This window comes from Xyrauchen texanus, chromosome 4 (assembly GCF_025860055.1).
Source record: "Xyrauchen texanus isolate HMW12.3.18 chromosome 4, RBS_HiC_50CHRs, whole genome shotgun sequence".
Taxonomy (NCBI): Eukaryota; Metazoa; Chordata; class Actinopteri; order Cypriniformes; family Catostomidae; genus Xyrauchen; species Xyrauchen texanus.
The window spans coordinates 41832914-41848632 of record NC_068279.1 but is presented as its reverse complement, the minus strand read 5'-3'; the positions used below and the strand labels follow the sequence as shown (position 1 = coordinate 41848632).

Sequence of the window (15719 nt, the reverse complement as noted above, 5' to 3'; positions counted from 1 at the left end):
ATTAAAAGTATAAATGCTTATGTATTTTAGATTTTATGTTATGTATTTATATGTAAACATTTTTCATTGTTTACATTTATTTGCAAATATATTTACATATTTATTTATTTTTAATAATGGCAGTCCTCGTCCTCCATAGCCCTAATGATAAGAGCATGTTTGTATGAAGGAGAGCGCGAGAGAGATACTCCATTGATTGCCGTGTGCTGGTGTTTTTTGCTGAGGAGCTGTCAGTGTGATGGTTGCGTGTGCCACTCCTCTCCCTGCAGAGGAGTGATAGAGATGTGTTGGACTGCCCTCCACTCAGATTTCCGCTTCTCTGTATACATGTTTCTTTCTCATGCTAATCAAGAAGCAGCTCCTCTTTACCACACCCTCAATTTAACACAGATTACAACATCCTTGTGCTATTTGTATTTTTCCAGAAATGTTTACTAAAGGAACAGGGAAGGAGGGTAGAGGGTTATCCTCCATGCCAAACTTGTCTGATGTCCTACTCCTTCTATAATCATCACAAACTATACACACACTCCCATTCTCTCTCTCTCTCTCTCTCTCTCTCTCTCTCTCTTCTCTCTCGTTCTCTCTCTCTCTGTAGAAAATTCCTGGTCTTGCTTCAGACCACATAGCCATAGCTCTGGAAGTAGCCTCTTTATATTCTGCTGTAATTTGAAAGATTGGCTGCCTTTTATGATTCAAAGTTATTTTGACAAGCACTCTAAATGTGCACTTTACACATGGATGTTTTGCCAAGGGGGAGGAGGGAGCCAGAGTTGTTATACACTTTAAAACACAATACCATGTTTTTACTATTTCTAACAGATTCTAGTCAGTTTTCAGGGCTTGTATAATTTATATTTGTTTTATTTACTGTGGGTTTTTGAATTGGTTGCTTTGTTTCTCAGTCTGATGTATCTTCTAATGTGCACTTGGCCATTATGCAATAGTTGATCAGATGTTGCTAAGCTATATTTCCAAAGATTTCATTCACCAACAATAGTTGGGATTGCTAGAAAGACAAATGCCATGGTTGGTAATGGAGGCTTATCTAAATCGTACGTATCTAGCGTGTGACAGTGTTGGGAAGATTACTTCTGAAATGTAGTCCGTTACTGATTACAAAAAATATCAGTAATGTAATATTTTAGACGACACTTTTAGCTAATCTAATCTGATTAATTTTGGATGATTTATTGCATGTTTTGCTAAATCTAATTAATAAGTACCAATTAACACTCCATTTATTAAACATTAGTAAACATCAAATCAAATAGCAACAAGGTATTTGTCAGTTGCTTAATAAAACAAAAGGTCCTTGAAAAGGGAAAAACGAACACTGTTTGCTAACACATAGAAACCTCCTGGAGCTCTATTTTCATGAGCTATGCACTTTGTCTGTGCTCAACGTCTTATCCAATTTTCGTGAGAGCGCTATTTTTGTGCCAGCGCAAAGTACAAGTGGGCACGAGTGGGAGTTTTGCGCTATTGTGGGTGTAGACATGCAAACTGTTGGTGTATTGTATGTAAAATCGCAATTTGCTATTTTCCTGAGAAATTGGTTGTTGTGCTAAGACGTTTTTAATACCACCTCTTAACTCAGTTCCTGCATTTGCAGTGTGGGGATTCCACCAGCAGGTGGTAATGAAATTCATGTCCAAATTCGGAAAGTACAAAACATAAAAAAATGTCCCTGATAATCGCAATTTTTCAAGGGTAATCGCTTGAGCTTTTTAGAGGTCATGGTTATTTTTTCAATTATTTTTATAATTTTTTATATTGTTATGTTTAAAAGAATTATTATTGTTGTATATTTATAATTGTATTTATGATTTAATTTGTAGCCTTCTATTCATTTTCCACCTGTTGTTGAGACTGATTTTTAAGTCACTGCAAAAGGGGTTGGTGGATGAAGGATTTTTGTACCAATTCGTTATTTCGATTATATTTTAATTTCTTTTAAAGTGTCATTTGAATTTAGAAATATTTTAGTTGTTCGTGTTTGAATATATTGATTAAAAATGTTTAATCAAAATTGACCAGTAGAAGTGAAGAAGTGCATGCCGATACATCACTGTTAATACTAGCCATGATTTGTTTGTCAGTAGATGAAAATGATTGAAAATACTTATTAATGCACATTTTCTATTCTTCTAATTCATTGCATACAATCCATTTAAACTACTAACTTCTTATGTTCTGTCTTTGTTTATTTTGCTGGTGCTTGACAGGATACGGACAATAATAGGATGCAGACGGTCCCAAAGAAGAGCCTCAGAATTCAATTGCATTTAATCCAGCCCATTTGCGTGTTGCATTGGCAATTTCACCAAACCTACTTGCACATACTGTAGACTTAGCGCATTCTTGCACAAAAATATACAAATTTCATGGCCATGCCAGTTGACTTTGCACTTATTACTTTTTGCATAGCGCTGCGCTCAATGCTAGCACTCTTAAAATAGGGCCTCTGATGTTGGAATAACAATGCATAAAGGACTTACTAATTTACCTGAAGTGAAAGTCAGGCCTTATTTCTCGTTTACGTCTCAGGATTTTATAGGATCTCTTTCTCAAAGGTGATAGCAGCAGTGAGAGCCAACTTGTCAAAAATCAACCTGATTGGCTGATGAATCTGACAGTCTGACTTAGATGCCTGTTCACTGCACTGTTGAGGGATTCTGTAGAAACTCTGAAGGCCTAATGGGGCAGAGCTCAGACTCATGCGCTGCTTCAGCATGTGATTTGTAAAACAGCTGTCACGTTTTGCTTGTAAGAATCAATGAATAAATTTTTTTGCTATTTGTTTGCAGATGAATTAGGAGTGGAAAGTGATTGATATTACATAGGCAAAAAGGTGAATGAGAATGAAAGGATGAAAAACTATTTATATATTAGGCATGTTTTGCCAGAAGAGAAGGCTTTGCTGGCCCTGAGAATTCGCCTCTGGCTAAAGTGCATTTGCATGGTGCAAAGGAACAAAGGTGCATGTGACGACACCTCTGAAATATTTGCTTGCATGTGCGTTTTACCATAGAGTGTCTGATTATAGACGGATGGACACAGGTTCATTTGAAACACTGACTTTGCATTGCTTATTTTTTTCCCCATCTCTCTTTGAAAGTCAAGCGATATGTGGTGAAGCGATATGATAGGTGTAGGTGAGAAACAGATAAATATTTAAATGTAAATGTACACTTTCACATCTACATTCTGATATAGATGTAACTTCTCTTTCACATTCAGCCACCTACTGGTTGGGGCTGGACATAGATGGAAATTAATAGTAAAAAAGGACTTGATTGCTCTGTTTCTCACCCACACCTATCATATCACTTCTGAAGACATGGATTTAACCACTGGAGTTGTACGATTACTTTATTCTGCCTTTATGTCATTTTTGGACCTTCAGAGTTCTAGCCACCATTCACTAGTATTGTATGGACCTACAGTGCTGAGATATTGTTCTAAAAATCTTTGTTTGTTTTCTGCAGAAGAAAGAAAGTTATACACATTTGGGATGGCATGAGAGTATAATGATGAGAGTAAATGATGAGAGAATTTTAGTTTTTTGGTGAACTATCCCTTTAAGGTAGCTAAAAGCATGATGTTGTTAAATCTTAATATAACTTTTTCTAAACTGCTTAATTGGCTTAACTTCACTTCCATCATACATTAGTGTTGTGTTGAGGTGAGGTAGTTTGAGCATGATCTGAGCTGTGATGTCACAATCGAATTGCATTGTGGGATATGGAGCTGCCTCAAGCTATCAGAGTTCAAGACTCAGAGTAGGCTCGCTCCCTCTGTCGAGAGGTTGAGGCTCTGTCATCAGAAACGTCCCTCACCAACTTAACAAAGTGGAAGGACTTCCAAAATGGCAGTGGGAATTCCCCCAAGGGGAAGTGTTAAGGGGAGTTTGTAAGTGTTTAAAGTGAAGTGGAACACAGCCTTAGACTGGAAGCGATTGTCTGACAGACATGTAAAGTGACCATCCCATTTGTTTTGTTTTATATCTTGTTTACTTGCTTCATATAAAACTCTTAGTAGTTTTCAAACATTTTATGCCGTTAATTATTCAAATTTGCAAATGCAGTAATTAGCTCTTAAACCTTGTAAGCACGACTTTGTTAAGGAGATGTAAATGAGTTCTCAGTTATATTTAATTTGAGTAACAACTTTGTCTCTGATGATTCTCTTAAAGTTCCTTAAGAGGAATAAAATGAAACACCAGTGAAATATTGGTTTAGGCTACATATAGTAAGAATATAGAGCTATAAAATCAGTATGGATTGCATAGCTCAGATCATTGATATTGGAAGCATTTAATTAGATATTTTTGAGTTCATATTGAAAACTTCACTGCTTGCTTCAGTATCTTGGCAAATCTGAGCACATTTTGAAACAGTGTTGAGATCTCTTTTGAAACTCTAAAGGAGGCACATGTGAGAAATTGCTGTACCCGCTGAAATTGAAATCTTTAAACCCATTGCTGCCTAGGAAACAAAAATGCAACATTAAAAAGATCTCATTAGTCATTTTTCTTTCCTATTAAATCTCACTCTTTCTATTTGCTTGGCATTCATTCTATGTCGCATGCATCTATTAATTGGTCTGTGGTACCCAAGACAAACATTTTGTTTTAGACCTCTAGCTGCAGTACAGGCCATGGGGATGTATCAATACCTACGCATCAATGCTAGAGGACAGAGTACACCAGGCATGCTCCAGACAACAGATGAAGGGGTGGGTTATGTCTCTGATTTACACAAACATTACAAATCACAGTGGAAGAAGACAAAGAAGTTCTAACCCTAGACAAAATGGTAGATGTACTTTTGTATGTACTCCCTGTTGCATGGCTGTGTCTTGGGGGGGGCTGTTATTCTTAGATTTTCTTGTGCAACCCCACCCCCCAAAACATCCGACATCTTCCTCCCAGTCCAATGAAGAGACAATTACTTGCCCACCTAAAAGATCACAAAAACAGTTTCATTTCCTCTCTGTGGGCATTCTAGTTAACTCAATTGAGCTCATGCTCCAACAGTTTCTCTCCAATATGAGTAGCCTGACCGATGCCTGGTGGATATGTCTTGCGAATGTATGTAGCCCATCAACAGAGTAGTACAATAAACAAGATCCCTACAGAAGCCATTACCAGTGATTCCTCTCTATACTTTAGAGCACCATTGCTGATGCCACCGGCATTTTCAATTTCTGGCTTTTCAAGTGAACAGAAGTATATATTTTCTCATGTTTGAGTCATTCATTGTTTTTCCAATTCATTCTCCATTTTTTAACAACACTGTTATGTGTCAGTGTTGTGCTATGGCTAGTATAATTTGTTGTGCCCTTGTTGTGTCCTTGCCCGAGTTACATCCAGACCCTTTGCCTCCAGTGCTTTACAAGTTGGTACTGTTGGTGACACCTTCATTAAACAATCTCTACAGGAACTTATGGCACACATAAACAAACTCCATATTATGAACACATTTCCATCTGAGAGAACTGGTATGGAATACTTTTGTCCTGCCTGACATAAATTACTGGCTGATACCCTCCAGGTAGTCTTGTGTTGCCAGACTTTTGACCGTCCAAAAAAAGCAGCTTATTTTGGAGAGAGACTGTCTGACCAACGCATAAAGTGACCAACCACAGTTTATTTAGTTTCTGTGTTCTTTAGGGGTTGGTTTATTTGAATAGTAGATAATAGACTGCCTTGAAAATGATAAGAAATGTGTGTAGACTTTGTAATCAGAATTCCTGTTCATCCAAATGCAATAAATACAGAGGATATCACAGACATAACAGAATATATTCTACCTGTGGATATCTAGTTTACTTGACACTAGGTGCCTCACAAAAAACTTTAAAAGAAACAAGGGACGTACAAAATGACATATTTCCATAATCGAATAGTCGGTTTGTAGTCTGAACAATGATTCGACTTGCTGGTCTTTTGGATAGTCTGCATACAGTCAAACGCGAGCCTGTTAAAGGAAACTCCTTTTGACAGTGTGTGCATAGGTGGTTGGCGCATGCACCCTAAGACTGCTGTAAGATACTGGAGTTTAGACCCATAAAGATCTCTGTATATCCCTTCAGACTCAAGTTATACAAATGCAGGTATCTCTTGACCTCCTCACACACGTGCTCTTGATGTGAAAATCACCTGTTGTTGTTTTTACCTTCGTCTCCTGTTATTTACCGGCAATTACACCTTTTTCCTAGCGCTTCTTCATGACAGCAACGGCTCAAATGTGAGCATTGCCACCTTGTGGACCCAGTAATTTGTGCAAATATTTCCAGGCGCAGGTGTTGTGTCTGCTAGGGATGTGCATGGATAGTCGACATCTGGTTAACCCCTCAACACACCATTATTCGAATAACTAAATCACTATTCGGTTATTCTACACATGCAAAAGAGGTCTTCAACCCAACCCAAACTTGACGATTTCTGAGAAATTGACGGGTTTTGGGTCAAGTATAAGTCAAGATAGGAGCTGTTCAAACATGCTTTTCTGATGTTTTTAAGGGCCTTTCAAACACTTTATTCTTCCATTCAAAAACAACTGGACATAGCGCAACAGAATAGTACAGAACACAGGGGTCTCGAGATAACAACAGCGAGATTCAACGTAACAATCAAAAACATCTTTCATCATGTGTAGACCAACATTTAAAAGGCTGTGTAAAATTAAGAATGCACAGCCCTTCAATAGGGTGACTGACAAAAAAAAAAAGCTAAATAAAGCTAAATTCCTCCCTTGTAGTGTACAGCCATTAAAAAAGCTAAACTAAAGCGTTTTTTTTTTTTTATCAAACTGTGGGCCTACAGGATTAAGTCATGTTTTCACTGATCAGCGCCATAAACCAGATCTGTCTGCGGCCTCTCTTACAGCCCAACCACAAATCTAACCTTTCATCAATGTGGCCATCAATCCATCCATTCTGGTAGGGCAATTACATGACATGGACATCAAGCACGTTGTGTTCATCCGTTGAGATAAGAGATGGCTTTATGACAGAGATTGGGTGCTCACTTTTTTGTGTCCATGTGTGTGCTCTACAGTACAGATGTGTATTTCTTCATGATAACCTATATACAGTGTTAGGTTATAGATTCAGGAATACCCACATTAGCAAATGCAAACCTATCTCAGTGCACGCACTGCTAGCGAGAATTGGCATCAAATAAAAAATACTTAAAATAATAGTTACAGTATGTCTGTGACACAAATAATCTTTACTTATTCCTTTTGGATGGGCAACCCATCTGGCCTTTAACTGGCCTTAATTGAGGTGGATGTAATGAGCAATGACTGAGTCCTTCCATGCAAATGAATGGAAATATGCAGTTTAACATTAAGTGGGGGTTTAGCAGAAGATGCAAGACACCTTTATTTGGTGCTACACGAAAAGAGGGATTAATTGCTCAGAGCATTATTGGAATGTCATGTGTCACCCATATATCTCACTACCCAAACACAGCTCTCCATACGCCAGCTAAGGTGTAAAGTAACCCAGAAATAAAAAATAATAAAAACCCGGCTCCCATACATCAGTCTGTAAGGCAGGACTTTCAGCCATGCCTATATTGCAAACAAGAAGATAAGAAGTAGCTTGCACAGCATAACTGTGAACTAGATTTTTTAGTAGTGCTTGTCTGTGCGAAAGTCAGTACCACAATGCTTGGCTGTTGTTGGTGGTTGCTAAAGTGATGTCAACTTGTTCCCGAAGGAGGCTAGTTATTCTATCATTATTAATGGAATCGCATACTGTTCTTTTACACCATTGACAAATTACTTAATTGAAGAATTTCAGCTTCACCATCTGTCCAATTTGATGACATATTTTGATTCCTGAGTCACAAGCCTTAAACAGCGCTGAATAATTGCAAAATCTCAGTCAGAACTTTGTGATTGGCCCAAAGCAGACTTTTTACGTCGAAGCATCCTGACCTCGTACGTGTTCAAACCGCTAATCTTATGTCTTTGTTCACATGTAGCATCATCATTGGCCTGTTTACACTTGTCCACTTCATGCATTTTCAGTAATCGTATAGCTATCAGGTCATGAAAAGACCAGGTGAAAATGCCCTCCATGATGCATTAGAGTCGGATTGTAATCCGATCACTCAAACCACTTCAGGTGGTGGCAAGTGTAAATGCATTTGACTGTAAACATGTAACATGTCTCACTTTAAACTTCAACAGTGCTGCAGACGCACTGCATTGGGAAAAACTTGAAAAGTCACGCAATAAATAATTACAAATTAAGACCCAAATGCACATTGTAGGAGAGACAGAACTTTATTTGATGCAGAGTGCTGATGAAACTGAAACTAAACACTGACATTAGCGCAGCTGGCGAGCATGATGCGTCTTACCTACGAGAAGCCCAGAGAGGGAAAATACAGAGCACGACCATACACAAACACACGCACTGGTCAAAGACACTTGGAATCAAATAATAATTCACATCTTTTAAAATCTCTGCCCAGAATTAGCATAATCATGGAGGTGAACTCAACTGTTTTATTTGCATATATTGCGGGAATCGAAGATCGGATTTATATCCGTTTGGCAGAGACACATTGATGTGGCCACGTGTAAATGGAATGAGTTTATTCAGTCGGATAGCTATCCAATCAGTAAAAACGCATGAAGTGAACAAGTGTAAATGGGCCTAATGTTACAACTTCTCATAAAGGAAAATTGCCAGAGCCAATTTACCGGTACTTCCCACAGGTCCTGTTCACACATGACCTCTAAGTGGAAAAATTGCATTCATTTTCCAGGATATTTGGTCCATTGGTCCATTGAAAACCTCTTTCATAAGCCTGGGTTTGACTGGCGAATCTTGACAGTCTTCACAAAATAATTGAGTGTTTAATTATACTAACTCTCTATGTCCAAATGTATATCCAGATATGCCAGTACTTCATTTCATTGATAGCCAACCTTAATTACCACCTGTCATCCAATTCAGATTTTTAATTGCAGCAGAGAGGAGAAGCCCAGTCTGTGTATTGCCCAAAATAAACTTCAAAGCTGACAAGGATACGATTTTGTTTTTGCTAATTCCTGGACTGTTTGTTTCCGCTGTACTGGCAATGGCCCTAATGCCGTCTATCCCCAAAAGCTTGAAAACTGGCAGCTAACCACAAAAAAAAAACATAAACCCTGAAGAGGTTGCACAGTGCAATTATTACTTCCATTTTCTCTCTTGTGTACAGGAATTTGGCACATCTTTGTTTTCATCAAAGCAATCAGAATGGCAGACATATAATTTTTAAGATTATGTTTTATCCATGAAACTGTTGGAAATCAGCCTTTATAAGATGGCATTCAAGTTCTTGCATTTAATACTAAACCTTTAAGTCGAGAAATGCTAAGGGCTGTCAAGGCTTTTTTCTTCTTTTTTTGCAAGCTGGCTTTCCCTCTCAATTGAGATCTGCTTATGTAAAATGCACTTTAGGTGCAGATTCTTGAAGTGTAAATTGTTCCAAAGTGGGAAACTAAGTGAGGGGTTCTGTGAATGATTACAGGTTGAATGAGGTTGTGTAATGCTGCTATTAAACTGACGTGAACATTTGTCAGTGTGTGGCCTCGAATTATTGGTAAAAGAGTTATAATAGTCCTGCTACCCTTCTATTTTACATTCCACTGAACATTACTGTTTTCTTTTTTTTCTTTTGTGTGTTCCTTCTGTCCATCATTTCATCCCTCCTTAACATCAACAATCTAATCATAGCCTGCAGAGGTAAAATTTGATAGCATAAGATAATACAATCCACATGCAGAAAAGAAAGGCCCATCACTGATGGCCACGCTCTCATAAATGTATTAAAGACTGGAGTCACATGGTCTGCCAGTCTGGGTAATTGAAAACAAGCATGGTTGAATCTCTAAGGTGTTCTCCATCACCTCTTGTCGCATAGAGGTGATTCTTGAATTGAGGCACTTTTTACTATAATTGGAATCTTCTTTAAACTTGGTTTCATCTAAGTTATGGAGAGTGTGATTTAGAGGTTACATTTTCACTCTACAAAATGATTACATCTTACACTTGTTACATCTTACCGATGGTTAGGTTTAGGGTTTGGGTGGGGGTAGAGTTAATAAAATATGCATTCTTTTTTACGGTATTGCATAATTTACAATATATAACTAGCATATGGCGCTACTCGGTGGACATTTCACCCGTAAACTGCAGCTCACACTTGTTCATATATGTTCAAAAACACTTCCAGCTTCAGCCACTAGAATTTTGGTAGGCACAGACCAATTTCAGCTGCAAAACTTTCGACCTATTGTTGCCGTATACACATGCTGATCAATTTGTTTAGAGTAAACGTATGATATGGCTTGGAATTGCTGACACAAAATAGGTAGCAGTCAATTAAAGAATAAAAATAGGAAACATAATCTATTTGTTTCTGAATTATAATTCTCAAGCCAATTTGGTAAATGAATGCTCAGCTGATCATGACGTCAACCAATACAAATAGGTTCTATTTAAATCCTCCATTTATTCATTGCCTTAGCTGCCTTTCCATTGCAAGGGTGCAAGTTACACTTAACACCTTCATTCATCCCAGCTCCATCTATTGTATGGAAGCTTTGCCTTTTAGTTTCCTCTAGACTACAATTGATTGCCAGTTTGAAATTTCTATCTTCAATATGTTATTGTGTCTTGTGTTGATTTACCAGCTTGATTACATTATATGAAGTTCTGTTAAGTGTCCATTTAATCTATTATGCAATGAAGGATTGCACCATTTTGCTATGTCAGAATGTTTAAAAATTGTACAATGTGATTATAATTTTGCTGGATCTGTTATGTTACCCCTAGGGGTGTTTATTCACTGCACTCCCTGCTCTGTCCACAAAAGGGCTGAGAGTTTGTCCAGAACAGAACCATACCACGAACACCAACAGATTGCTTTAATTGTCTATGTGAATACAAATATTAATTAAAGTATTCAAGTCAAGTCTTAAATTTATTATTTCTAAACTTGAACATTGTTGCCTGGCTCCCCTGTAACCTCTCATTTCCATCATAAGTAAATGTTGTTTCCTTGAAAAACACAATTGTTCAGCAGTTCTTTGTACAGTGGAATAATGTACAGATTTTTTCTTATGGAAAGACTATTACAATTTGAAACAACTTTTCAAAACTCTAAACTACTTCAAAGAGTTCTCATCAAAAAATCCCCCATTTGCAGCAATTACATCTTTGCAGATCCTTGAAATTCCAGCTGTCAGTTTGTCCAGATATTTCACCACACACTTCCTGTAGAACTTGCCATAGATGTGGCTGTCTTGACGGGCACTTCTCACGCACCTTACAGTCTAGCTGATCCCACAAAAGCTCAATGGGGTTAAGATCCGTAACACTCTTTTCCAATTATCTGTTGTCCAATGTCTGTGTTTCTTTGCCCACTCTAACATTTTATTTTTGTTTTTCTGTTTCAAAAGTGGCTTTTTCTTTGCAATTCTTCCCATAAGTCCTGCACCCCTGAATCTTCTCTTTACTGTTGAACATGAAACTGGTGTTGAGCGGGTAGAATTCAATGAAGCTGTCAGCGGAGGACATGTGAGGCGTCTATTCCTCAAACTAGAGACTCTGATGTACTTATCCTCTTGTTTAGTTGTACATCTGTCCTTCCACATCTCTTTCTGTCCCAGTTTTCCTTTGTCTTTGAAGACTGTAGTGGACACCTTTGTATGAAATCTTCAGTTTGAAATCTTCAGTGGGGCAGTGGTGGCTCAGTGGTTGAGGCTCAGGGTTACTGACCAGAAAGTCGGGGGTTCAAGCCCCAGCACCACCAAGATGCCACTGTTGGGCCCTTGAGTAAGGCACTTAACTCCAGGTTGCTCCGGGGGGATTGTCCCTGTAATAAGTGCACTGTAAGTCGCTTTGGATAAAAGCGTCTGCCAAATGCATAAATGTAAATGTAAATGTAAATTCATCAAAACAATGATTGTATAATTATACATTTTATAAAAATATAATTTTTCCAAAAGAATGCCTTGTTCTCATGCATTTTTCTTTGAAATCTTCCTAGGGAACATAAACGCTCCCCCAATTAAAGAGGGCAGATGCTATTTTCACCCTGGTGTAAATAATGGTATACAGTATGCTATTTACACCCCAGTGCAAATAGTGTCAGATACTATTTGTATATGGGCATCACTGCAGTGTGTTTATTGCGTTTATTTAGAGTTCCACAGACACACTACATTAACCTGTACCCCTATACCTAACCATTACCTTACCTTTGAAAAAATAACCTTTGTTTTACTACAGCAACCATGTTTCACCATGGTATTTTTTGTAGATATAAAGTTACCACAAAATTAAAACTATGGTTACTACAATATTAGTAATACAGGGATGCAATCTACACAGAAGTGATGCCGAGCCACTGGAAGTGACCGACAGCCTCCAGATCAAATCCTTCTCTGCACTCCCTGACATTCACTGTGACCAAATCATTGCAAATAGGGGTGCAAATAGACACTCAGTTTAAAGAATCATCCAACTGCATACATACAAACAAGTGAGAATAGGACATACAATATTAAATGGCCCAACAAAAGCAATTCCATGCCATGTATCCATAGAGCAAAAAACGATGTTGTTATGGGGTATTATAGGGTATTAGGACGTAGTGCCCTCACTCTCACCGGACTTATTTGAAATAATTAAGATCAAGATTTAAGCCATGCAACATATATATATATATATATATATATATATATATATATATATATATATATATATATATATATATATATATTTTTTTTTCTTTTTTATATATATATATTGAACCCCATTAATTGGCTAAACAGCAAGGTTAGTTGATTAGATGATGCTCAGTATGTTTAATGATGGATGCTCTTGAACTCCAGATGGTCTCTGCAGAGTGCAGCTGAAGGCCACCTGTTGTGATACAGTATGAGATCTGACTCTGATTTTCATGCCCACTCTCATACATGGCAGAATCAGCAGGGAGGTTCACATTCAGAAGGCATGACCCTACAGGAGTATTGACTTTGTGCTGAGAACTTTGGTTGATCAGTTATACTTTTTCAGCTTATTCTGGCTAAGATCTGCCTGCTTAGACAGGATGTGACAACCTGACCAACTATATACTGTATCATAGCAACTTGTTAATTGTCATTGTCTGTGTTGTCAGGTATTTTCTGTAAATAATCTGGTTTGTTGATAGCTTTTTATCTGTGTTCCCTCACAGCCACACTCGGCACTCTGGACTTCAGCCTTCTGTATGATCAGGAGAACAATGCCCTGCACTGCACTATCAACAAAGCCAAGGTAAGAACCTCTACTGTTCTCCACCTTCTCCAGCTGATATTACAACAGAGAGAGAAATTCAAATATCCAATTCAAACCCAAATGTCCTTTTCAACCTCTTGGGCAGCACTCCCAGTATTGTGAGGCAATGGCCAACTTCATAAAAACTAGTCTGGTATCTGTGAGGTCTATAAAGTTCTAAAGTGAAAAATTTTGCCCAGTCCTCTCCATTAGAAAGATTGTCATGCTCTGGGGGATCCATTTGGTTGTGTTTGCTTGTGTGCTCTTCTCTCTGTTGTCGTGTGGGAGGCATTTCCCCTGACAACACACTGCTGCTAGCATCTGCTGCTGTCTGTTTTGCTTAGTATTCAGTATAGACTGGCTTTGTCCCCTTAGCAGCAAGCTACAAGAAATATCTAGCTCTCTCTAATGCTTTCTCTTACTCTCCCTCTGTACCTTTGTGGCCTCAAGCACCAAAATATTGCAATGAAAGTGCAACACTTTTATAGTTTTCTTCTTTTCATCATTTTTTTTAGCCTTACTTTCTGAAATGTCTCTGTTTCAAAAACTTTGTTTCAAGAAATGTTAATTATTTAATTCAGTTATTTATTGTTCTTTGTTTACTAGTCAATTAGTGAGATTGAATAGTGAATTTATCTAGTGTGTTTCTGTATAAATTGCAGCTCGTAGGAAAACAAAACAAAATAAAATAATTAAAAATGACCGAAAAGTCGTGTGGTGCTTTGTGAGGTCCGGACATGTGAACCGGGAGCTCTGCGCACTTTGCTGGTTTTAATGCTTTTTGTGTCATAAACCAGTGGGATTCGATATGGTCTGTTCCATAATTGTTCTGTGAAGACAATATGTCCAAAAAAATTTAATCCTCAGGCTCTGGAGACATTAAAAGACACTTACGTGCTCAAGCTGATAACCCTGACAAGGCCGCAGACCAGGGACTCAATTTGGTCGGTGCGGTGGAAGTGATTGAGCGTCAACTGTAGAACATGACAGTAATGCTGACTTGAGTTGGTTACAAGAGTGTCGGATGTTGAGAAACGGACCAGTTATCTGGAGTCATCAGAGAGGGAATTAGCTGTTAATCCGTTAGTGACCAAGACAGACTTGAAACTCATTTGGGAAAAGTTGGAAGACCTTGAGAATCATATCCGGTGAAACAATGTCCGAATTGTTGGAATTCCTGAAGACAAAGAAGGCCAAGATATGGTAAAATTCCTAGATGCGCTCTTCCTGAGTCTGCTCGATATAATAGGCCATGGAAATCGAGCGAGCTCATGGAGTCCCAGCTCGGAGATACACGGAGGGAGACAAGCCCTGATCAATTCTGGCCAAATTTCTGAGATCATCTGATAAATATCTTATGTTACGCCAGGCGAGGAGTAAAGGAAGGCTTTCTTGGAAGAACCAAAGCATTTTCTTGTTCCCAGACTTTGCAAATTCGACAAGAGAGAAACATGATCAATTCAAGGAATGCAAGAAACTCTTACATCAACAAAAAATTTTTTTTGCACTGATGGCCAAGTTGAGAATAGATAATAAGGATGGCTACAGCAAGTGATGTCCTTTATAAAGACAATGGAATGAGTAAGTCATTGTGTGATGCTCTCGTTGCAGCCAAGTGGATCTGACTCACTGAAAATTTACTTGACTGTCCTAGGAACTGAGCGCCTTCTTTGTTTCTTTTTGTATTAGTTCCGCCTAGCGGCTAGAGTTTGTTTTATGGAATAACACTCCGTCAGGACAGTTTGTGGATGACTCTGCATGTACTTTGTGTTTATGCCTCCTCTTGGATGGTTTTTATTTGTCATTAGAGTGATTAGGGCATTTGTTGCACTCAAGTAACAGCCGAATGAGCCGGCTCACTGAACATTTGTTCGACTGCTCGAGGAAACTGTACGTTTTTTGTTTGTTTTTTTGTGCTGGTTCCGCTAGCGGCTGGAGCTTGTTTTGTGGAGAAACACAACTTTGTGTTTATTCCGCCTATTGCTGGAGTTTGTTTTATAGATTATTTACTGTATAATTCTGTCTCAAAAAATTTGTATAGAAGCACCGCACTTGAGCAAATTTGTCTCCGGGACTCTCGTGTGGGTTAATGCACACGATTTTCTTTTTTATTTTTATTTTGACCTGGGGATGTTTGAGGGTTGATTATTGTGTTCATTTTGGAATGTGGTCTTTATAATTTTATATTTGACACACAATCTATTTTTTCTCACATGTCAAAATGTCAAATGTTAATATGAGTGGATTGTCTCTCTCCACATGGAATGTGAATGGGTTAGGGCACCCCATAAAAAGAAGGAAGGTTATTTCATAAGACATTTGATATAGTGTTTGATATAGGTTACATAAGACATTTGATATAGTGTTTCCTAAAGAAACGC

The 15719-nt window shown here is 38.1% G+C and overlaps 1 protein-coding gene across 4 annotated transcripts in view; it reads left to right on the top strand.

Annotated features, from left to right (window-relative positions):
- LOC127636418 (double C2-like domain-containing protein beta) overlaps positions 1 to 15719 on the top strand; it is a 286639-nt gene that overhangs the window by 202805 nt on the left and 68115 nt on the right. For all 4 annotated transcript variants that reach the window (XM_052116897.1, XM_052116905.1, XM_052116888.1 and 1 more), the window contains one exon: positions 13259 to 13338. In XM_052116897.1, the coding sequence (XP_051972857.1) occupies positions 13259 to 13338 (80 nt within the window). The remainder of the gene's footprint in view (positions 1 to 13258; positions 13339 to 15719) is intronic.